This window comes from Pomacea canaliculata, linkage group LG12 (assembly GCF_003073045.1).
Source record: "Pomacea canaliculata isolate SZHN2017 linkage group LG12, ASM307304v1, whole genome shotgun sequence".
Taxonomy (NCBI): Eukaryota; Metazoa; Mollusca; class Gastropoda; order Architaenioglossa; family Ampullariidae; genus Pomacea; species Pomacea canaliculata.
In genome coordinates this window covers 12,517,663-12,542,054 of record NC_037601.1, presented here as the reverse complement: position 1 = coordinate 12,542,054, position 24,392 = coordinate 12,517,663, and the positions used below count along the sequence as shown (strand labels likewise).

General features: G+C 41.3%; 1 protein-coding gene across 1 annotated transcript; it reads left to right on the top strand.

Moving 5' to 3' along the window:
• The first annotated feature begins 741 nt into the window (after positions 1-741).
• Positions 742-20,524, top strand: LOC112577377 (homeobox protein caupolican-like). The gene is given in 7 exon segments (XM_025260440.1): positions 742-754; positions 1,155-1,424; positions 1,427-1,473; positions 5,221-5,333; positions 10,537-10,679; positions 10,682-10,918; positions 16,773-20,524. Coding segments are annotated over 7 exon segments (1,668 nt in total). The 3' UTR covers positions 17,618-20,524.
• The last annotated feature ends 3,868 nt before the right edge of the window (positions 20,525-24,392 follow it).

Sequence of the window (24,392 nt, the reverse complement as noted above, 5' to 3'; positions counted from 1 at the left end):
GTTTGCTTTTTGTGATCCCCGTTATAACCGTTAAATACTCGGAGCTGATTGTAGACTGCAACAGAAAAGAACGGCAATACAGAAATCAGAATGTCAAAGCCTGACTACAACAAAGAAAAACTCACAAAGAATCTAACAGGCTTCGTGAAATTATTTAATATTCGAAATCAGTTGTATGAGCACTGAAATCGTTCCGGTTTGTCGAAGCGTTGTGTCTTGTACACAAGAAGATTATCTGATCTGTCGATATATAATAATTGATGTTTGACATTTAAATTTAACTTTTATATTTTTGTATTCGCGAGAAATTTTTCCAAGATTTATTATTTGAGTCTGCGGGTCATCTCGTGTATTTTAAATAACCGTTAATGTTTTATTTACTGAATATCACAAGCAGGGAAATAACTCTGTGAGGAAACATGGGTGTAATCTTCAACCCCGGTTCTCATCTTTTTCTTTGTACTTCTTCTGACATTTCTGTCTTTGATCAGTAAGTAGATTTTCTCGTAAAGAACGTTCAGTCATTAAGACAAGTTCTTGTGAAGTTCTCTTGTCTCTAAAAGCTAATTAAGCTCAGGGTAGACAACTTAGCTTTCGTTTAGGACAGTACTATATTTTCCAAAGGAGGTTGCGAATTAGTGTGGGATATAATTTATTTATTGAAAAGTATGTTGGTATCAATATCTGACATCAACGACGATGATCATAGCTATGGTCGACCTTGCGATGAAGCTGCCTACGATGGCGGGATGGGGTTGGTGATAAGTGTGTTTGTGTGTGTGTGTGCGTCTTGCGCGTACGAGCGAGGAAACTAGAGAGAAAGCGAGAGTAAGAAGGAAAACAAAGCAATCTCATATGATTATGCTCCCGAACCAAAGGTTTAAATTATAAAAAAAAAAAAAATTGGTATAAAATTTTTCTCATTCTAATACCCATTGTCGGAAACACAAGGTTTATTCTTAGAAGCAAGTGTCTGGAGTGTTAACCTTATTCTTATTCTGCCAATTAGTGGCAGGAGGGTACATACACTTCATTTTTTACTGAGTACCAGAAAGTTACATTTAATTATTGGTTAATCAGCTAATGTGAGAAGTATGAACTTTGAATTGTAAGCATTTCATGATAAAGTTTCTCGCACTTTCTCTGTCTTCAAGCTGCTGATGCCCAGCTCTTCGCCCGTCAACTCGCCCTCGGGTGGCGGAGGAGGAAGGGGAGGTGCAGGGGCAGCACGACGGGGTCAGGTCCTGCAGCCAGTCCAGGGGGCCCTGCCGGAGGATGCTGTGATGGAGGACGTATTCTAGGCACGAACCCTCACACAGGTCAGCCCGTCTGCTCGTGCCAGTACAGCCCTGGGCTCCTGACCTATTCCCGGGTGGCTGCTGGCCTTACCGAGTCGGTCTACCCCGGGTCTCCTTATGCCACACCGGGTATGTCCCTTTGGGAACAGACCCGTCAGCATTTTATCCACCCTTGGTGAGTCGTGTTTCCTTTTTTTTTTCTGTAAAAAAATCTTTTCCTTTTTTTCTGTCACATCAATGATACATCACTATAAATCTCTGTCTTGCTATATGTGAGACCTTGTGACATAATTTGATTTTCAAACTGAAGAAAAACTTTACATGCCTGCTAGTTGTATTCTCCGAAAAACTTTAAAAACTTGGTTATTATAATGGAGCTCTAAGTGTCTAAGTTTGGAAACTATTTGTTGCACTCATCATAGTCCATTAATTATGATTTTCCTTCAGTTTGTTGTGAAAGGTACATGGGTAAGTTTGTTGTTGTTGCTATTTTGGAAAAGACTACATATCATGAAGGAAGTGATCTAGATGGACAATATTCTAAGTTTATGTTGTCGAATGTCATGGTCCCGCACTCTCAAAATAAATAAATAAATAAATAAATAAATAAAATCAAAGGAAATGTTTGTGAGGCGCTTAGTGACTGACAAAATCACATAGCTCGTTCTCCACGTGTTTCCACATTGCCGAAGAGAATCTCGACGTTTGAAGACTTGTAATTCGAAAACGAAAGAATGTTGTCCAGTCAGAATTTGGAAAACATGTTTCGTAAAACCTTAAGCAAAATTATTATAAGGAAAAATGTACTACAGACTATTTTTCTGGAGTAAAGCTCAAACAAACTTAAGCTTTTAGAAGATATACAAGTAAGTTTACTGACGAGGGCTTTCTCCGTGGAACACCTGCCTGCTCACAGGGCAATGAGCTATCGTTCATTCGCGTAATTTGTTTGACAGGGCGGAAAATGAGCGAACAATAAGTCTTTGTTGTTAGTTTGTTTAACGCGGCTGTTATGGGGTGAGTGGGGACATGGAGAAAGAAGGGGGAGAAGGGGAGGGGAGCTAGACCATGGCCACGCCAAGAATTCATGTCCTCACGCCCACGATGTCCAGACACCACCACAGACGACTCCAACCTTCCCACACAAATCTCTCTGGACAAGGCAGCGCAAAGCGATCCGTCACAGTCCATGTGAGTAAGCATCACAGCATCTGAACCGGAGACAAAGCTGTTACCCAATGTACAAACATGGCGGCTGGATAAATGAAGCCAGCAGGCTGGATACACCGATCTGATAACAACAGAGCCAGCAACATTTTTGGCTGTAAGTGCAAGACATGGTGAAGAGCGATGTCCAGATTCTCTGTCATCTGAGATGAGATCGATCAGGAAAAGATTTGTGGTATTTCCTGTTTGTTAGGTCCATGTGGTTGATGCGTCTACATTAGTGAAAGGTTTGCTGGCATTAAGTCTGTCGTAGACTGATGATGAAAGGAAGGACTTCAAGCATGTGCTTCTCCTCGAATTTTGACATGAATAGTCAGATAAGAAACTTAAATTTGTTGGTGTGATGTTCGAGTCATTACTAGATGTTCTTTACAAACCATAAAACAAAACCTAAAGACTATAAATAGAAAAGTTCCTTTTTGTTGGTGTATTTCTTCTTGCTGTTTTTTTGTATCATTTCCTTGTTGTTTTGTTGTTAATATCGTCCTCCTTTGCCACCTCTCATTTCTTCGCTGAGATAAAACTGTGAGAGAAAAAAAACCTGAAACATATTACCCCACATTTAATTTACCGAATGAACTCACATAAATTTTATGTTGATATCCACGACTTGAATGTACTCCGAGTCGTCAAAACCAACGGTCTTTATGGCGATATCTGACCGTAATTGTCTCGAGAGACATCTCAAGAACTCGAGTGGATGCTAATCCATTTTAGTGCTTTGTGTCCCTTTAGGTAAACACGTCTGTCAGTTGGTGATAAATGACCGTTTAGACGCCGAGACCTTAGCCGCAGTTCAGGTAAAGTCTAGGGTCAGGAAGGAGAAAGGTTGTAGGACGAGGGTTAGTAAATGGCCGCAACTTAGGTTTTTGGGAACTGAGTGGAAGTTTTGTAGGAAAGAACTGTGTCAATGAATATTGGGAAAGTTGTATCATTCTGCGAAATTACAATGAGATAGATACAAATAAGGAGAAAACAACGGTTGGTGAAAACCAATCATGTGGAAAGTGAAAGTCCAAGATAGAGGCGAGGTCAGAGGTTATGTGATACAAGGAAAAATAATCAGAGGTCAAAAAGGTAAGGGATGATGTCCACACACACATAATCTATATCTGAACATAAACTACATGCATATACCACATAAGTACACACATCTTTTCTTTTTTTTTAAAATTCTTCTTGTTCCTAATCACCCCCAATAGAGCATATGATAAATTTATTTACAAATAATGGAACAAAATTCTTATGTGACAGTTAACAGTAAGTAATCACTACTATCAAGAAAAAAGTATGTATTCCTACCACAGGGGTGTGGACATAGCATAATTCAATCTAACAAGCACGGACGGTTTTCACCTGCAAATGATTTCCCATTGATGTGACCGCTTCCCGGTCACCTAGTGCATCACGGGGTGTGCAGCGGCCAGTAACCACTTGACAGTTGACCTCAGTGACATCTGAGGGCACGGCTTCAACGGCCTGTCTGACCTGTCACCTGCCTGTCTCCGCCGAGTGGACAGGGTGAGTGGTCGGTCCGGTCTCGTCGCCCTGCGATAAGGTTAATGGAGTAGGTTGCTGTCGCCACCGACAGAGAGTTGGTCCGATGGAGAACATATGCCGAGTAAAGGTCTGTCTTGTTTAAACAGCCATTTCTCTCCTGTCACGTCTTTGTTTGGGTTTGGTACACACCTCACTTCGGCGAAGTGTAGGAAAAAAAACTCCAAACCTGACTAAAGCTTGCAGAAAAATAACAGCTAACTCCGGCAGAGAGGGAGAGGGAGGGGGAACCTCACTTCATCAAATTTGGTACACATCTCACTTCAAACGGTAAAAAGAACAGTTCACTTAGACAAAAAGAAGAAAAAAAAGTTAATTCTACACCACAACAAGATGAACTTCATAAAAGGGGAAGACAATGTGGTGTATCATCATCGTCATCATCGACTACTACTATGATAATCATGGACCAAGAATTTCTCCATGATAATTAATGATAAACAGAAGGAAAAAAAAACGATGTCAGTAAGAAGGTTTTAAATTAGTCTAATTAACCCAGTGAGTGATTGACTGTGAGTGAGCAAGTGAGTAAACTCTCTCATTTTCACTCAGTCCTCTGTAAGGCAGTTTACGAGATGGAATTTTTAAAAAGTGCACCAAAACGACAAAATATATTGCGTTTCTTCGTCGTAGAAGTTATTAAATGAAATATCCTTTGATGTTTTCTTTGAAATTCCAGGCTTTCAAGTTGATGTATGTCGGAGTGCTAGGATAATCTTTGAGAAGTGTTTCAAAATAATAACAGCTGCAGAAATCAATAGCATCAAAGCAGAATTACACACAAAAGTGTAGCCACCTTTATATTCAACATCTCTTTTCGTAACCAACTATGGGAAGAGATTTTTACTCAATCTACTTAAGGATCACTCAGCGAAAATACAATCAAAGAAACAAAATTACTAAAAAAAGTAAAACTACTTTACAGTACAATATTCAAGAAGCAGATAGTGGCTTCGGAAAGTTAAAAAGGAAGAGGAGAAATTTATCGGAACAAACAAACAAGAAGGGTTTTATATTTCTTCGAGAGCTCAGGCGAGCTACCTTTGTCATTTCTAAGTGTAAAAGCAAATTATAAATGCAAAGTTTAGGTCTGTAGGTATGATAAATAAAGCTGAACGTAGTTCCTATGCTGTTGCAGACTTCGCCGTACGATCTGAAAGAAGCTGGAGAGACTTGGCGAGGAATCACTCAGCCCACAGCCTGTTACCCTTATGACCCCACTGCCATGACAACGTACCCATACACCAACGCGTAAGTAAGACTACTGAAGTGAGCGTGTGTGAGCATGCGTGTGTGTAGACGGATGTGTGGTGCATAATGTGTGTGTGCGCTTAAGTTCAAGTATGCACGCATACGAGTGAATTATCTTGACATTTGATGAGCAATTATCCGGCTATGAAAAATATTCGTTTTCGATTTGTTTTCAAGAAAGACTTCTCTAAAAGGTCTACTAGAGTTCAAGATAATTTTTAACTGAGTTTTATTTATAATACTTATCCACCACAAATCTGAGCTAACAACTTTCCCTTTCAGCAACGTGTGAAAAAGTCATGTAGCTAGTTAAAGAAAGCTCCATATCTATATGATCAAACCTCTCGCATTGTTTGTGAAAATTGATAACTTTGATGTCAGAAGATAAATAAATAAATCTTAGTGTATCTTTTTAAACATTTAATTTGTAAACTTTACAGTGTATTTTTGAAACGAATTAAAGACAGCTCAATTTTTACCCGATACTTTACTCAGTTTACTCAGCTTTGAGTTTCACTTCTGGGTATACTTTTAACATAGCAAATCACGTTATAGTTCGCTGAGCCTCGTCCAGCTCCCCCTCCAGCTCACACAAACGGTGGGCAGGGTATAGACACGTGCAAAGTTTACAACCACTTGTCAGATATGCCCGTGTCACACTAAGTCATGACTAAACAAAAGTCGGGCAATAAAAGTCATTTGCCTCCTCTGTCGTCTGCTCATACCTGCGTCATGTAAGGCTGATGACAGGTCAAGCCAGTACTCTGTCATCCAGTCGAGCAGGCGCTTCCACGAACGCATATTTTACACGGGTTAGGGGTGGGAAGAGAGGGGGAGAATCACGTGACCAACGTGTCCAACCGTGTCCGAGTCCGATATCGAGGACTTCTGACTTCCTTTGGTGTTGACGATCTGCCCAGCGTTTTATTATGGCCTGTAGCTGTCGATTAATATTCATTATCTTTTCTATAAACTCCTCTTCATAATACGTGTACATTCAGATGACTTTACATTTCGATAAAAGCTTTGTTGTGCCTTAAAATAGCACTGACATCAGTGGCTGTACTCATCCTAGGCCTCATGCTCATCTTCTCTTACTCAAAAACAAACAATACAATCCGAGTAGTTTGTGGTAGTAAATTTAGAATGAATAAATGAATCAATAAACAAATGCTTTGAGACTGATTTTTGAGTGAAATAATAAATTAATCAACGTTATTAAATATTACTTAATAATTAATGATGTTATTCTGATTTCTAACGCAATATATGAAACACATTTTTTTTTCTATCCTAACCACTAGAGATGGGTTTTCATTTTAATTTTTAAAGTGAGACCAACATGTAGGAAATAATCTTTCAACTGTAAGAAGAAATAATTTTACAGTCTGCTGACATTAAAAAGAAGCCGAGACAAAGGTGAATAGAAAGATAATTAGATTAAAAAAAAATGAAAAAGTAAGCTTAAAGACTCAAACATGATGATACAAACATAAAGGAATAGCAAACATCCAACAAAATAATAATAATGAATAAGGGAAACAGTTGAGGTCAAGTCTATGAGAAATTAAGAAATGAATTTCACAGTTGTCTCGTATCCCGCTGTGAAAGGCTAAACAATATTTTGTAGACGACAAGGCCGATGACATTGGTAGATGACAAAAGTCAAGCCAACATAACCAGAAAAATCCTTGTGACGTGGCAAAGCTTGCAGCTAAGCTGTCCGCCATTATCCCATCAGCTGTGACGTCTGCGGCACTGACTGACCCTTGCCAGACTCTCGGTAGAGGGAGCCACTGCCGTTGCCCTCTGGATATTGCTTGAAACATGTCATGTCATGTCATGTCTCCAGCCCTTGCTTGCTCGTCATCTCCTGTACGCTTTCCCCTCTGGACTCGAGTGGCTTTCTCTGTGTGTGAGAGAGAGAAAAAGAGAAAGGTTTTGTTGTGGATGTTCACTCGAACTCCCTGTATGGCGTAAAACGTATAAACTTTATTTGTCTTTCTTCCTTTTTTCTTTTTCTGTACCTTGCTAGTCACTATCCCCATTCTTAATACACATTTCTGTCTTTCTTCTTTCTTTCCTTCATTGTCGTTGCTGGCACTCACAAAACCTGTCCTTGTATTCAGTAACCAGGTCCTTCACCACATTTGTTGTTGGTAATATTGTTAACCCTTCGGCTGACCAGCCACCACATGCAGCCGCATAAAACAGGAAAAAGGAGACGGTGTTTAGCCTGGTGTTCCATTAATTAGCAACACAAAAGTCGCGCAGCGCAGCACAGGTTTTAACGGGATGCGTAGCCATCACGCCCTGCTCCCCTCTGACCGCACAAATGTGTCCGCAGCTCTGACAGCTCCGCCAGCTCCGGCAAGTGGGCAAGGACATTAGCAATATCATCTCCTCACTTATTAAATCACGCGTGAGAGGTGTTCAATCGATTGCTTACTCAGCGCCGCATAACCTAGCGCCATTTGCTTTCGCAGATGCATCTCATTTCTGCAGCGCCGGCCAAGAATATTATGCGCGCGCATCCCTTGGCCCGCGGCTGCAGCAAAGCCTTGTGGGAGCGGCCGCGTTGCCTGCTTCTCGTTGGCTGGCGCGTTCTGCTGTGTGTCCGCGCATGCGCGGGGCGGTTCAATTCCTTTCCGGAGCCGACATTTTTTGTCGTGGAGAAAAGTGATCCGGGGAGTAAGTCCCGTCGAGGGACCAGCGAGGGACGATCGTGGGAAGTATCGGGTTTACGAGAAAAACGGCAAATCTGTGGTCCTGCCCATCACCGTCATCATAAACATGCACACTAACTCTACACCCATGGATACACGCATGCAAGCGAGCACAAACACAGACACAATCATCCCCTTTATTTAAAGGTAGTTTCATACTTGCAGGTCTATAACTTGGATGTTGTGCAAAAAAGCAACAATGCTAAAACAAACCTTTAATCGAAATTTTCTTTAAGAAAAATGCGAATGTAAACGAGAGCAGCTTGTAACCATTTGTTAAACACGTTTATAAAATGCAGATACTTATTTGCTTGGTTGATGCTCATTCTGGTTTTTGTCTAAGAGGTTGACTATCGATGTCTAACTGATGTTAGAACCTAGGTTTTCTCTGCGGGCTTGATTATCGGACTTTCGACAATAACCGATGTCAGACTTTAGTTCTAGTTTTCGTTTTCATTTTATAAACGATCGTTAACTGATGTTAGAGACGAAGCACACTCACTGTCAGACCTGTCTCCACACAAAACCTTCGTCTTCATGCTTGACATCAAGGTGTGTACACAGGCGGATAATCCTCGTGCATGCACGCCATCTGTGGGACATGACCCTTGAACTTAGGACTTCAAATCGTGCGACTCTCAATAGAGAAGAAAGTAGTCGACATGGGAGTCAGCCAATCATTATTTACATTTATATGCAACATATTCGTCTTATTCCTCCAATAGGGTAACCGAGTCACTTTACTGTTTGAGATTTTGTGTTTGCTATAAGAGTACTCTAAAACTCCTGCATTTTATATACATACCTACACATATGTGCGTGAGCAAGCCAATGAAAAAATGTTCACTTTTGCAAGAACTTTGGAATACCAACACAACTGTTGACAGTCTTACCTCTGAAAGCCTTTTTTTAAATACAGTTAACCTCCTTTGCGTTAGGCATGGCTCGGAGACGTTTTATCTAAGGGGTGGAGTGGGGAAGGGTCATATAGCGTTACCCCTAGCGACGGTATGTTAACCATTTATACTTAAAATACCGAGCCCGAATATTACACTCGAGATTGATATTAAGGAGGTAAATGATAAGCTGACCTGCGGTGTATGGATATCCTCTCCACGCACTTTTAGCGTTAGTGTGCTTGAGAGATCCTGAAATTATCCGGGATGTAAGCTTATTTTTTGAATAATTATTATTATTATTATTTTATTTATTTTTTTTTTAAAGAAGCTCGATTGTAGTCCTGAAGGGTTCTAGTTCGAGTTTAGATACAGCCTGTCACAGAAAACTCTAGCTTACCCATACAGAAGAAATGGGTGTCTTATCTCTCAAGGATATTAAAAGCGACATGTGGGTCTGGCAAGGCTTCACACTCCACATGCTGTGTGACACGATGAACCACTTATATTCATTTCCTCTTGGCTGGCTATGGGACGTTGAGTTCTCTTTTTGGACACTCCAGAGCATAGCTTAGATTAATACTAAGAAAGAAAAGGGAACGAACGAAAAGCTTTTACAACAAATTAACGAATGGTTACCCGGATCTTCCTGCAGTGCAGTTTTCTTATTTCTTTTTTCGAAAGCTGGCTTGGAAACAGTACCCACCTACCTAACCCCACTCCCTTGCACCCCTCACCTCGTACCTCTCGCCATCGTTAGCAACAACGCCCACACCCAGGAACGACGGCGCACCCGCCCACCGAGTGATGACTGTCGCCAAGGCGCCAGGCTGAGTACAGACCGTCATGGTCGTGGCACGCGGGGGAAGCTAATGCCTGTTTGTGCACCCCCATTTTAAACAACCAGGAGAAAGCTGTCGTTTGGTGGGAAACTCAGTTAAACCCCGGTAATGCCAGTGCACGCTTTTGCATACAGTACCGGAACGAGTCGGACCTCTCTGAACCTGAAGCCGATTGTAGGAGAGAGAGAAAAAAAAGAAAGACTGGTAATAAATGTCCTGCGAAAGACAACAGGTTGGCTGATTTCTGGGAGTTGTTACTTTGTATATTTTATATAATTATGATAGTGTGCAAGTGTTATATTCCCTCACACACATTTCCCCCATCTCTCTTTCTCTCACTTCCTACCCGACTACAGAGCACATAGACCGCGAATCTCCGAATATCACCAACAGACTTCGCGCCCACGTTCGCGTAGAATGGCGCTCGCTCCTACCCCGACACGCGCCGAGTGCGTGACTGACTGATGAGCATCCTCACTCCTCCGAATTCACGTGAGAACCGCAAACATTGCCGAAGCATTCACACGCTCCCTTCCTCCAGCATCACGAGCTGCAACCTAACATTCTTTAGCCAAAAAGCTCCTGCATTTTGTTTTCTTCCGAGAGACACCTGCTTGCTTAATGTAGGATCTGATCCCAGCACTGAGGGACTTGAACATTTATACACACTTTGATATTTCACTCTGCACTTTTCAAAGGACTAAACTACACTGCTTTATATCTTTTCTTATGTTCGCAGCTACGGTGCCATGGACATCAACAGCGCTGCCAGAAGAAAAAACGCCACCCGAGAAAACACCAACACCCTGAAAGCCTGGCTCTACGAGCACCGCAAGAACCCGTACCCGACGAAAGGCGAGAAGATCATGCTGGCCATCATCACCAAATGACCCTGACCCAGGTGTCCACGTGGTTCGCCAACGCCCGTCGTCGTCTGAAGAAGGAGAACAAGATGACCTGGTCACCCAGGAACCGCAGCGGAGACGCGGATGGCGACGGCGAGGGCGATGATGATGATGAAGATGATGCCAAAAGTAAAGATGGAGATGAGAGCAACGAGAAAGGCGATCAGAAGGCGAGAGAAAAAGAGGAGGTGGAGTCATCCTGCAAAGAGAAGAAAGGTGAGAGGAGAAATTAAATATACATTGCGACTTGTTACGGAAGCCGTGGAAGAGTTTTAAAAAATTTGATAACAAATATTTCCTTTCTTGCCCTTCTCTTTCATCTAGACTGAGGTTCTGTGTGGACGTCTCTGTAACCGTTGCATAGCAACAGTAGAAAAGTTTGTCAAAACTTGTCCAATCAGCAGAACAGAACACAAAGGCTCGAACGTATTTTGAAAAGGTTATATATGAAACAGTTTTCATATCTTCTAAGCGTTTCAAATTATATGTAATTGACAAGTAAAATTATCTCCCATTGATAGAATTATCACTTACAGTAGACACAACATTAAAGAACTATGGAGTATAACGATCTTTCGCTACATCCTTCCTTCTTCCCGCCAACATTTAAATGTCCCAGTAAAGTGGTCTTCAATGATTGGATGGGGATCGTGTCAAAGGTACAAACACAACTAGCTATTGCTTATTCTTCTGAGAGCTAGTCAGGACGATGTTATTCATCACACGGAGGAGCCTGATCTGATCAAAAGCTTAGAGGAATAATGTAACGGTAATGCATCTCTTGAAGGTTTCCGCTTGCATGCCAGACAGACGAAGACAGAATGGACCGTTGTGTCTGGCATTGCGAGAGGCCTGAAGTGGAGGCTTTTACGAGTATGGTCAGTGTTCAAATGAACGATTATTTTTATGAAAGGCGTCAAGTGTTCGCCAGCCACAAGGGGAAGGGAGGAGACAGGAGGGGTGGAGTGGGTAAAACAAAGAGCAGGCGTGCACACAGCCCTGTATGTAATACTAAGGTTAATTCTTCATCGCCTCACCTGGCTGTAACCAGGTCAAAGGGCTTACCAAGGGCTTGAATGCAGGGCAGGGGATATAACTCGTTTCTTCGATCCATCATCGTCAGCTGGTAGTGATTAGTGGAACGGTGTCACGAGGCGATAACTGATGATTTGTCTTCTCAACCCTTGGGTATGGCAAGAGTAGCAAGACCCAGTTAATGTCAAGCGGCTATGTCGGCCATCAGCCATTGTATCATTGCTTCTGTGGACAGCTTCACAAGTGAAGATTGATATTGAGGGGGAGAGGTTTTGTTTTTGTTTTGCATTGTTTTGTAACGAGTTCAGAGATCTCAGTAATCTAGCCGTTAAAGAGTCGCCTGCGTAATATTTATGTTTGTTGTTCTTCCTTTCCTTTATCTCTCCTTTAGAAAAATTTTCTCGTTTGTTCTTGCCTTCCATTTTGTCAGACGATACGAGGTAAGTGTGGTCACGTACTACTGCACTGACCCGCGCTGACCTTCGGTATCTCCATCCTCCCATTCCACTTATCAGGCCAGCCGAGTGACCCAGGTCACCTGTGAGGTACTTACCTTTGATGGATTTCGTGTTTAAGTCTAAGTATCTCTAATGTTCCGTCACTGATAGACACTTTATCTTGAACTAACTCTATTGACGTCTTAGCATTGTTGTATTTCGTGCTGACCCCAGAGTATCTCTATCCCGCTGCACCACTCACGTCAGTGATAGATGGTGTGACCTTAGCTAAATCTCGCTAAACCCTTGTGGAAGCTGTGCAACAGGAAGTTGCAGGACCGGAATACCAGAACTAAGCACACCTGCCTGTTGGCATTATGCAGCAACAGGGCAGCTACAGAAATAGAGAAAGAAATATTGTAACAAATTATTACCGTGCTAATGGGCGCAGATGTTTTGGCGCTGTTTGTTGTCCTCGAATGAAGTGTTTGTCGCGGTCGGCCATTTGCATAACGCCACGCGCTGTGGTGCGGCTGCGGGACGATGCCGAGCGCCACCGGAGCTCACCTGCTCGCCGTTGGCGCGTCCGAAATGTGGATGTAGTGGTCGCCTAGCCTTGAATAAACAAGTGCAGAAAATGCAACGTTTCCAGCAATGTTTCCAGTCACGTTTCTGGACATTTCCAGTCACTATTCCGGACATTCCAGCAATGTTTCCAGCCACTTTTCCGGACATTTTGGTTATTAATATCACTGGTAGCCAATCTTTGAAAAAAAACATCCACAATGATTCAAATTAGTAAAATGTTTCTTTCTTTTGTTGTTTGACTGTTTCATTGTTTGTTCCTGCGTCTGCTACTGTTGCTGTCAGAGTTTGTTTGTTTTGTTTGTTGTTTTGTTTGTTTGTTCGTTTTTTTTTTTTTTGTTTTCACAATGTTTATTTTACCTTTTTCTTGAATTTTTGTGGTGTTGGGGGTATACGGTTATTATTTTCTTATTTATCCAAAGAATATTTTATTACAAATTTAATGAGAGAGAGAATGAATGATCGAAAATCCAATCTGGCGAAAGAATAAACACACGTGGCACGCTTCTTATTTTTTCTTTTGTCCCAAAAGTTGATTTGGTAAGAAGCGAAATGCGTAGGTGGGAGCCTAAATAATGAAGCTGTCTCTATTTTAGGGAAAAAAGTGTAAAAATTATTTTATTTTATTTATAGACTAGCATTCTAGAAATTACTGGCATTTGGGCGTTGCGTGGTGTACAAACTGTGTCACGTTTTTACGTCCTGCGACAAATTTGTCACGTTGAAAAATGCAAGGAAACTCGTTTCGTTCCTCCCTTTTCTTCAGTAATATGTAATGTGCTTATTGTTGTTGGATGAAAGATATTCATCAAATGGCTGTTTAAAAAATAGGATTTTAAATTTGAAACGAAGGTGTCAACAACACATTAAGTACATTAATCCACCTTCATTACATATAAAAATAAAGCATACATACATTTTATTTTATTATATCAACATATTCAAGAAGAGTATCTATGTAAAAGGTGAAATATGTAGAAGATTTTAAGATGACAACGGACAAAATGTTTGGTAGAAAATTAAAGATGAGAAAGAAGGAAAAGTAGACAAATTAAAATATTTTTGTTTCTCATCATTAATATCTAATTTTGGAAGAACTTCACGAAAGTTGCAGACGATCATTAATTCGGTTAACAATTAATTTCAAAACATTTTCATGAAAGTATTTCAACAAATGTAAATATAAATATCCTACAATTCTTTTCAGATAATTATGCTAGTTTGTATAATTACTCCGTTGTACTCTCAGCTGACATAATCACAGCGTTTCCATGGTTACAAACTGTGCAGACGGGATGCGCATGAGTTGCTGCGCGAGTGGATGTGCTTGTGTGTATGTGCGTGTGTACGCGCGCTTAAGACTTAATGCTATTGTAAACGTTTCACGCCGGGAAGACAAAAGGGCAAGAAGAAATAAAAACAGATTTTTTTTTCAGCGGATCGTAACTCAAAATGACTCAGAGCTACTCGCCCCTTGTCTCGGGACGTGCGCAAAGCACAGTGCACGCACATAACCTGGTGTCAACTAGACGATGACTAATCTCTGGTGGTTGACATTTCGTGTATATTACCTTCAGGACTTAGTGGCGACAACCTAGAGATTTAGGGATTACTTGGGGGATAAATGAGTGTCCGAGGAACAGTATGTACGTCGGATGCAGAAGATGTATGCGGAACAAGGCCCCAAGCCGACTGACAAGCGTGTCTCCGCATGGTGGGTGTCCTGGTGCACGCCGCCATGCTTAGTCCATGCACGTGTGTTTGTGTGTGTGAATTTAGCTGATCACAACACTTTATTGATGAAAGTGAAAATGAATTATAAACACAACATGAATGTTGAAATAAATTCTAATTATTGTAACAGGTTGTATACCACGGGCGGATACAACTGGATAAAATTTGGAGTTCAGGGTGGTACAACTTTTGCATAAAATTGCATAAAATTTGAAAAATACAAATCTTTGTTAACTAAGTAGAAAACATTGTTGGCTAATCCTTATTATCATTTAGTGGTTTATTTCACTTTTAAATTTCTTGTTTAAATATGACTTGAAATATATTTTGTCCCAGTCAACTGTTTCGCAACATGATGAGATTTAAAAAAAATTTATTTTTATTGTTTTAAGAACCAAGAAGAATAGTACAGCTCAAAATATGTTCTCGGAAAAAAACAATAACACTTAGATAAGATTTATTTGGAATGGTATTGTCTGTGTGTCTATCGTTAATCCTTTGGTGTTTGGAAGATACACACACCTTTGTAATTGAAAATCTTTAGGAGAGGTTTATGGGTAACGGGAGGTGAGGATGACGTAGGTGCCGGGGTAGCCCCCGTAATAAGGGAGTTGCATTGCCTTTAACATTCATGACTGGATGTAGTCTCTCCATCAAAATAACAGACAAAAAGACACAATCAGATGAAAAAAAAATTAAAAACATTAAATTCATGTTTCGCTTTAGACGTGAAAGGGTTTCTGTCCGCAATCGTTCATCACTGCCTTGCGTTACCGGCTTCACACGTGACGCAAGCCTCACCCTCCGCGCATGCGCGCGCTCGCCGGGCGCACTTTTGTGATGTAATCAAACCCACATGCCAACATTGACATAGGAATCACTTAACAGTTCTCTCATATTTCTGTCGAAATCGCTCGTGGATCAAAATGATTAAGCAATAAAAGCCCCATTAACCCAGCCCGCGCTCTTGAGTGCGTTAGAATTAGTGCGTATTACGCCCAACCTGTTCCCTGCCTGTTAAGTGAGGCCAGGCAAACGGGTGAGTTGCCACCCCTATCCCCTACCCCACCACCACCCCATTCATCGTCATGAGCTCAAACTCCTCTCGCCTACGGTGATCGTGAACAGAGCTTATTATTGTTGCTATTTTTTCTTCTTTCTTTTTTTTCCCTTGCTTTTTTTTTTCCTTTTTTTTTTTTTTTGTTTGTTTGTTGTTTTTTTTGTTTGTTTGTTTGTTTGGTTTTTATTTATACTGTTTCTTCCCTATTTTTCTACTGTCATTTAACTATTATAAGTCTCGCTATTAACTATGTTTTTTGCTTGGTTTCTGGTATTATGGCATATGATTTTTTTTAAAATTTACATTAAAAGGTAAGAATGTTTATTTTTAAAAAATAAAGAAAGAAAAAAATGAGATAATAAATGGAGAAAACGGTGTCTATGGATAGAAAAAATAATTTAAATTACAAAAATTCCAGCTAAAGGGATATTTATAATTTTTATTTAGTGTAGATTGAGTTCAAACATGAAATAAATTTATGAAATTAACATAAGTACACAGAAAAAAAAACACACATACATAGAAGGATACTTCCACGTTTCTAAGAATGAACTGACTAGAACAGTGTCGCAGACAATTTATACATTATCATGAATGTCGAGGATTGCTAATGAACAAACCGGGCGCTTGTGTTCTCGTGGGACGGGGGCCATCTTTGCCTGCACTGTCTGCGGGCGCCATCTAGCGGCGTCCGCCGTAAAGAGGTTACAGGTCCGCAGAGAATGACAGTTGTCCCGCAGACTGTGGCTGGTGTTCGTGTCTCCAGAGACGGCGCCGCTTGGCAGCTTGGAGCTGACATTACAGGATCGAGTCTCGGGCCCGCTCAGTATAAATACAGCCAGCAGCGGTTTGATGAAATATGTAGGTGAGGAGTAAGTGAAAGGAAGATGAGAAAGATAAAGTATAAAGAAATAAACCTTTCCCCTTCTTCTCGCCGTCGCTGAGGCCAGGCATTTATCTGATTAACTTAGATTTTTATTTCATTTATTGACTAATTATAACTACATAATTATTTTAAATTGTAAACCTTATTTAAGCGGGTGTTTCTGATTCTGTAATATTGGAACGTTATAGGAATTATACATGTAATGATTAAGGAAATATGGCTGCCCTTTGAAGGAATATTCGTTATCAAACAATTTTCCGGAACGAGACACGCTACGTTCCATACAGAATACATGATATTCATGACACGTGATATATTTTTGCTTTTTTTCAGATACTTGCTCTCTAGTCCCATCGCAGACCGGCGACAACATTGTGCACGCTAAGCGACTCTTTGAAGAAGATGCCCACTCTCCGGTTGGCAGCCGCAGCCTGTCTGGTCATCGTCACAACCACCAACCACCACCTCCTCCACCGCCGCCGCCACCACCACCACAACAACAACAACAAGCGGGGGTCCTGCATCACGGCCAGCAACACTCCCCGCACGACGGCGGCAACTTTCTGAACATCACTGGCTCCTCTTCTGCGCAGCCTTACCCGGGAATGACGCCCCCTGAGGCCGTGGGACTGACGTCCCCTTTGGACAGCAAGCGGCCAGATTCTTTGTGTTCAAACAGCAATGACTCAGGACTCAGTGACGTGAATTGCAACTTCGCAGCGGAAGCCCAGGCTGCGGCGGCTGGTTTGGACGCATCAGGTGGCTTCCGGCCCAAAATATGGTCCTTGGCGCACGTGGCCACCTCCGACAACGCTTCGTCCCCTTACCTCGCCTCGGTTTCTGTCGCCACTTCCGCTTCCGGCTCGCGGTCCAGCTCGGCTGGGTTGGGGTCACGGGGTTCTTCCGGTCTGGACAACGCCTCTAAATCTCTGTCGTCACTTCCTCCCAGCATGCAGTCTTGGGGAGGAGGCACTCTTTACGGAGGCTCCGCCTCCCGCCCAGGAGCATTTGGCATGAACATGAACATGAATATGAACAATCACCACAAAGTACCTGCCATGGCTGCCCCGATGTTCTCTCACCCGCTGTCCGGCATGTCTTCTGGCTTGGGTTCCTCGACAAGTGGTTATTCACAGATTTCGTCGTTATACCCTCACTCAAAGCTCGCTGTCGATTGATAACGGGAATATAAAGTATGTCCCGTCTCCTGAACGTGTGTTGTCTTGTGACAGACAGCCAATGCCATTCTTTCCTGTACAGTTGAGGCATGATGTGTGTGTTAGAATTTGCCGAAAAAACCCCACACATTATAAATTCTCCTGTGTGAAACAAAGGCTCCAAGAGATAAGAACTTACTTGACAAGTATATTTCGAACTTAAATACACCTAGTTCTGCATTTGAACGAACCCTTGCCTGCTTTATTTCGCGTTCATATCTTTCTGGTGATGTCTTAGATGGAAGTGAAGAGTTAGCAGTGGTCCTCAGAAGACTTGGATCTTGCAGGACTGCCTCAGCTTATTTCGTGATATTTTTTTTTTCTCTGTTGAGAAGAATTTGTAGACCATAGTCTAAAGAACAGATGTTGAAGTGTGATACACGAGAGACAATGGCGTCTGGAAGAAAATAATACGAGCAAGCAATAAGGTAATACGTAAAAATACGTAACATATGTAATGATGCGTGATAATGCGCAAATACGTAAATGTACGTAACAATACGTGATACTCCATAAGGATTTGTAATAATGTAATGTTTTCACATTATGATTTGACAAGACGAGAACTACTTCCGCTGATGTGTGTTGAACTTGCTACATAGCGCCGAGTGCTTTGTACGAACGCCTGTCAGCGTGTATCTCGACTGTAACGCCCCCTTGCATGTACGTCACTTCCGTTAGTTCCCTTGGGAGCCTAACGCATTATTCTACCAGCTCTGGTGTTCACGATGTGTTCATGTGTTCATTTAGTGCACCATGTGCTCACACCACTTAACTTTTCTAAGTTACGTGGATGATTTCTTTTTTTCTCTCCCCTTCTCTAACCCACCCTACCCTACCCTACCCCACCTCTTTACACTCGGGGTCCCACAGGGTTATACCCGAGGTCATTTGTGAGACAGTTTTCTTCAGAACTAGTCAATGTGCATTCGTGCTGTGAATTTTATCTGCAGGTTTGCAATGAAGTTTTAGTTTCTTTTTTTTCCTTTCATTTTGTTGCTGGTATTTTTGTTTTGCAATTTTCTGCAGTATTGGATTTATGTTTGATTTACTCTGCGAGCTGCTAGTTTGCCAGAAAAGATTAAAAATGTATGCACTACTCAGCTTATCATGTGTTTTAACTTAAAAAGAAAACTATCTGGAAGGAGAGAGACCTCACGAAAAGTTTCTGAAACTTTGATTCTTTTTGTTTTTGTTTGTTGTTGTTCTTTGTTTCGTTTTCCGTTCTCTTGTAGTTCACATGGATCCTACTTCTTATGTGTACACGGGGACATAATCTCAGTATAGTACAAATATTTAAAATTCTACAAATAAAAACAAATTTTCATGTTCTACAAATATTTAAAATTATTTAAACATTTTTGTCAGGTGTCGGTGACGAGATGTTAGACACACAAGGATACGAACTAGAAGTCAGCAAGGCAACAGAAATGAAAGGGGGTCTGAAATTTCACAATTCTTCGTGAGTGTCAAAGTTTCTGTGAGTCTGCTACTTTTCGTAGTTCAATGAGAAGAAGTCAAATTTTCAAAAAATTTTGCTTTTGAGAAGCTTTTATGAAAACGGATTATTGACTAGTTGATAAGGACCTGGAAAAAGAGACAAGAACATGGGTGTGCATAACTGTTTGGAGAGTCTGTGAGAAGGGTTTAAAAAATGCTGAAAGATTACCGCCGAATAAAATCTTCCCTTATCCGTCAATCCATCCACCACTTTCCCATTTCTTTGTCTCTGTCTCTCTATCACTTGTTTATCTCTTTGAGCTTTTTTCTCTTTCCCTAGAGAATCGTTTGTGTCTCCCGAGATCAAATAATTTCAACCTGTCACTTCTTTGATGGATTATTTTGATATTCGATTGATGTAAAAGATACATGGCAACCACTAGCTACATGGGTTTTCTTTTTCGCCGCAAATCAAAAGGTTACAGAGACATTCTCACTCCGAGGTGCTTCGTTGACACTCAAAACAAGATTTCGACCTGCGCTGGCTGTAATATGCACTTTTATTTCCATTTATAATGCACTTTGCTGTAACAGAGATGGCTTGATATCTTGAGCACTTGGCTGCTGCCGAAAGCCTGTTTAAGGTGAGTTTACAATGAGTTTGTGCACGTGACTTAACATCATGATACTCGGAAGTCTTCATCTTCCAAACTTCTTCACCGTCGAGTGAAGAATAAGTCATGGACATCTCTGAAGTTCTGCGGAAGTTGCTCGTAATACTGCCCTGTCTTTTTTGTTTGTCTTTATTTTGTCTTCGAAAGAACCTGGTGCCAGCACAGGACCTTTGGAGAGAGTGGAAGGTGCAAAATGTCCCATCTACTGGTGTCTTAGAGGAATTTGTTCAGGTGTGTACTTATTTCAGTTTCTCGTGTTCTGCAGTGTCGATACAAAAACCCAATGTTGATTGCTTGAAGGTCTAACAGTGCAATAAATGGTTTTAAATTGACTTGGCTCTCAGTACAAGATATTGTTGTCCAACATTTCAATAAATAATCCTTTTTTGTTCTCTCAATGCATGAACATCACATTGAACAAAAAGAGTTGAGAGGTTTTCCCCTTACAAATGTTCCTGAATACATTTGTTTTGTCCGAGATACAGTCAAAGGGAATGCTGGCAACATATACTAACCACCTACCCCCATTTTAATGCTTGTAGGCTTGTTTCCCAAGGACATAAGGGTGTTATCAATCTGGATTCCGAGAAATGATATTTTGTACTGAGTTTACCTAAGCCAGAGGAAAAAATGAATTGTTAAACTCTGATAGGCCTTCAAAGTCCCATTCATTTTTTTTTCAAAATCTGTGTAGACAAGAATACAGGGAACTCTGCATTGTAAACAAAAAATAAACTTCGTTACATCACTGTGATTAAACCCAGAAACTTGTTATTTATTTTTTGTTTTTGTTTTGTTGGTGTGTTGACGCCGTTAGTAAATCACACAAACAAACAACACATGTACAATCACCAGTCATTGATAAACATATCATAATACATTTTATAAGTATTCATTAATTAATGATTATTAATGATTATTACTTTGTTTAGACAAAATTAATCCGAAAGGTTTTTCCTCGTTGCTCTAAATTTACTCTGTGAAAGACGGGAGAAGACACATAATGTCATTGATGACAGATTTTTGAATGTTCGTTCTTTCTTTTGTTCTTTGATTCACTCGTTACCTATTTTTTCTGTTGATTCGTGTGTGTATATGTATGCATGTATAGGTGTAGGTGTATGAGAATTTATGTGTATACCTATGCGAATATATGTATATGGTGTGTGTGTGTGATGCCCGAGAATAATGTAATATTAGATGGACTGACTTTCATTAATGAGCTTTTTGTCATATCTGCGAGTCTATCTCAAATACATATGACCTTTCTCCCCTCTGTCTATCTTTTTGTCTGTCTGTCTGTATGTCTGTCTGTCTGTCTGTCTGTCTGTCTGTCTGTCTGTCTGTCTGTCCTCACTGAGCGTGGGAACATCGTAATCCTTTACTCCCTTGCTTTCCACGCATTGCTCCATCGAACAACACCAAAGAAAAAAATCCTTACAAGTCATTCGGATTCCAGCACATGTTTAGCGAAAGTATAGCCTTGCTTCCGTAAATCATCCCAGGGTTGAGGACCCCCTTTTACCCACACGCATCCCCAGGTCCTCCCCAAAGTCAGCGAACTGATAGGACAAGAATCGTCGGGGAAGCTGGCGGTGACAAGCCGCGTGGACAAGGAACCTGGACGCCCCGGCGGAAGGGCAACAACTGTACGTGCTAGTGTAAGAGTGATGCCTGACATCTCGGCTGATGTTTGAGACCTTTCCCCCCCTTCTCCTGTCAGCCACCGGACACTTCTTTCGTCTTCTCTCCATCGACGCTTGGCGACAATCAATGGAAGGCCGGGAGGACTGTGAAGCGATAAACCCTGAAGAGAACAGCTGTTCCTGGAGGCTTGGGTTTCCTGGACACTGCAAAACCTCAGTTCCCTTGCTGATTAATTGTGTGAGAAAGAGACAGTGGGAAGGATAAAAGTCCCGGTAATTCATTTGGACCGCTGGCGTGTGAATAAAGGACCGCAGGTCTGTGCAAGTTGGGGGTTGGCTTGGACAGGGAGGGAGAGAGCGGGGGAGAAAAGCGGGTCTGTGTTACGGCAGACTGGCCCGCATTGACATCTCTCTTGAGTTTCGACTGCCGCAGGATGTGAAAGGTGCCCGATGTCACTAAGCTGCTACCGGATGTCAGTGGCTGGCAGAGACTATCGGCAGTTGAAACTTGTTTCCTCTTTCTACTCCTCCATCCTTCCCTCACCCCTCACCCCTCTTTTTACCGCAAAGATCGTGAGTTTGGAATTACCAAGTCGAAATTCTGAAGAAGGTTGCTTAGAAACAAACTTATAAACATTTGGCTGAATTTGTACAAATAAAAAATGTAAACTACTCCAAAGATCAAAATATTTCGTGTTTAAAAAAATCGAAATATTTGGTTATGTTTCAAATTCCCTGATGTTTTTAACTGAACTAGCAACTCGGTCTGGAAAACTTTCTTATAATAACATTATACTTGTTAAAGATAAATTAAAACAATTGAGCTTTGACCAAGAAAGTTTGCGTGTGTGATTATTTATTTATTTATTTTTGTTTGTTTGTTGTTATAAAGAAGAAGAAAGGAAACAATTTAAAGAACAAAAGAGAATGTGAGAGCGAGGCCACGCTACTATTATCAGAGTACAATCCGGTGATTAATTCTAATAGATGTGATTGAGAATGGGGATAACTTTCAGACGAAACAGATAAGGACAGAAAAGGAAGCTGGAAGAGATACGTGTGTCTCCAGAGACAGTTTCAAGTGTACCGTGCGGTCTGGAAGGTCTCTTGCTCAGTGTAACAACAGCAGGCGCCGGCCTCGCTTTGATGTCCCTCAACGAGACGACACTTCAGAGAGCGCGCTTGGGAAGGAGAATCATGATGCAGATGTAGGCCTTCAAAGCAGTCTCCTAGGCAACCCAGTTTTCTGTTACTTTCTGTTACTATTCTCTAATTCTTTCTCTCCTCTCTCTCTCACACAAAGTCTCCTTCAGTGGTTTTCATGCAAGACAATAACAGTTTCAAAAAGGAAGTGTTTTAAACAGAAAATTAACTTCCTAAACATAAAAACTAAATAACACCTCCCAAACTCTAGCCACTCATAAAGTAAATGGGTTTTAACACTAATAGATTTTTAGTAACCACTGCATAATTTTTTAGGGGCAATATTTTGATAAAAATCCACACACTAAAACACCGATTAAAGTTAGAGCTCGTCAGGGCTCAGGTTTCCAGGAAGCCGTGAAGCTTTACACTCGCAAACAACCCCTAAAACAATTTTATTCAAATAAACCAAGCGAAAAACAGACTATTCTCGTCTTTCGAGGAATAATGTTAGATTTGTGTCAAATGGCCAATTGATTAAGTGTTAAGGCTGTGGAAACTTTCAGCTCTCCACCCTCAGCCGAAGCAGCAACAACATTAGCAGCAGCAGCAGCAGCAGCAATCCGATTACGAGCAATTAACGAAGAGTTTGTGTGCTGTCAGTGCCATCTTCCATTGCTTTATAAGAACAGAGATAACATGTGTCTTTCGTTACCTTCTACCATCTCTACTACCTTTACTACCAACCTCTACTGCCGAAATCACTACTCATGAACTGTAGTCAAAGATGTGATATGATCGCTTAAAGAAAGTCCGTTCTTAAGAAGGATACTCACAGAACGTCCCCCCTCCTATGCTCTCCTACAATATATTACAAACAAAAATGTCCAAAGAAAGAACAGTCGCTTTGTTACGAATTATAGGTTTCGTTTCTTTGTGAAACTGGTCCACGAGGTGAATATGGCAATTCTCCTTTACAAGACCGGGAAAGACATTCCAACGAAGACACGGTTAAATACACCTTACAGGGAAACCTGACAGGTGTGGTCAACTACTATGAAATAAATATATTTTAAAATAAAAAATAAACCTCCAGCTTCCAACTCCATGAGCAGTTTTCTATTTTATAAACAAGTGACCGCAGACAACAAATATTGTATTTAAGGTTATTGTCCAAGTAGTTGCGTCCCTTGTCCCGGCGCTGTCACAACGAGGTCCTCGGCGTCAGCATCTGACGTCTTTTAAATGAGAGTTACAGTTCTTGACGCTGACTCGAGCTCGAAAGGGTTTGGCGGTGCGAAGCGGTCGCACAAGGGAGGTAAACTAGGCGTGCAAGCGTTTATTAACTGTCAAAGCCTGCTTCCGAGACGCTTTAATTGACTCCCCCTTCATGCCGCAGCCCGTCACTGGTCAATTGTCGCTGAAATAATAAAAGAATTTCGATCAGCCTCCTAAAGAAGAAAGAAGGGGAAAATCCCAGGAGGGACCTCCGACAACACTGGTTGTTATTGGCTTAGAAGGACAAGAGTCTTGGCCAGCCCTGGTAGTGTAGTCAATGGGCAAAGCAGTGTTCGGGTCTGTCAAAATTTCTTTGTTAATTAATTTATTTGTGTATTTATTTGTTTGTTTGTTTATAATTTGGAATTTCCTGAAGAACTTATGTTCTTTGCTTGCATTTCATCTCGCAGCCAAGACACAAGCAGCCAAGCACTCCTATTCCCAGAAAGAGAAGAGTTTGTGCTTTGATCGTGGCAGTAGTTCTAACTTTCTGTGGAGTTACTGAACTTCTAATGAACCATTAAGGTTTCGTCTTCTCATGTCTTGGCAGGTGAC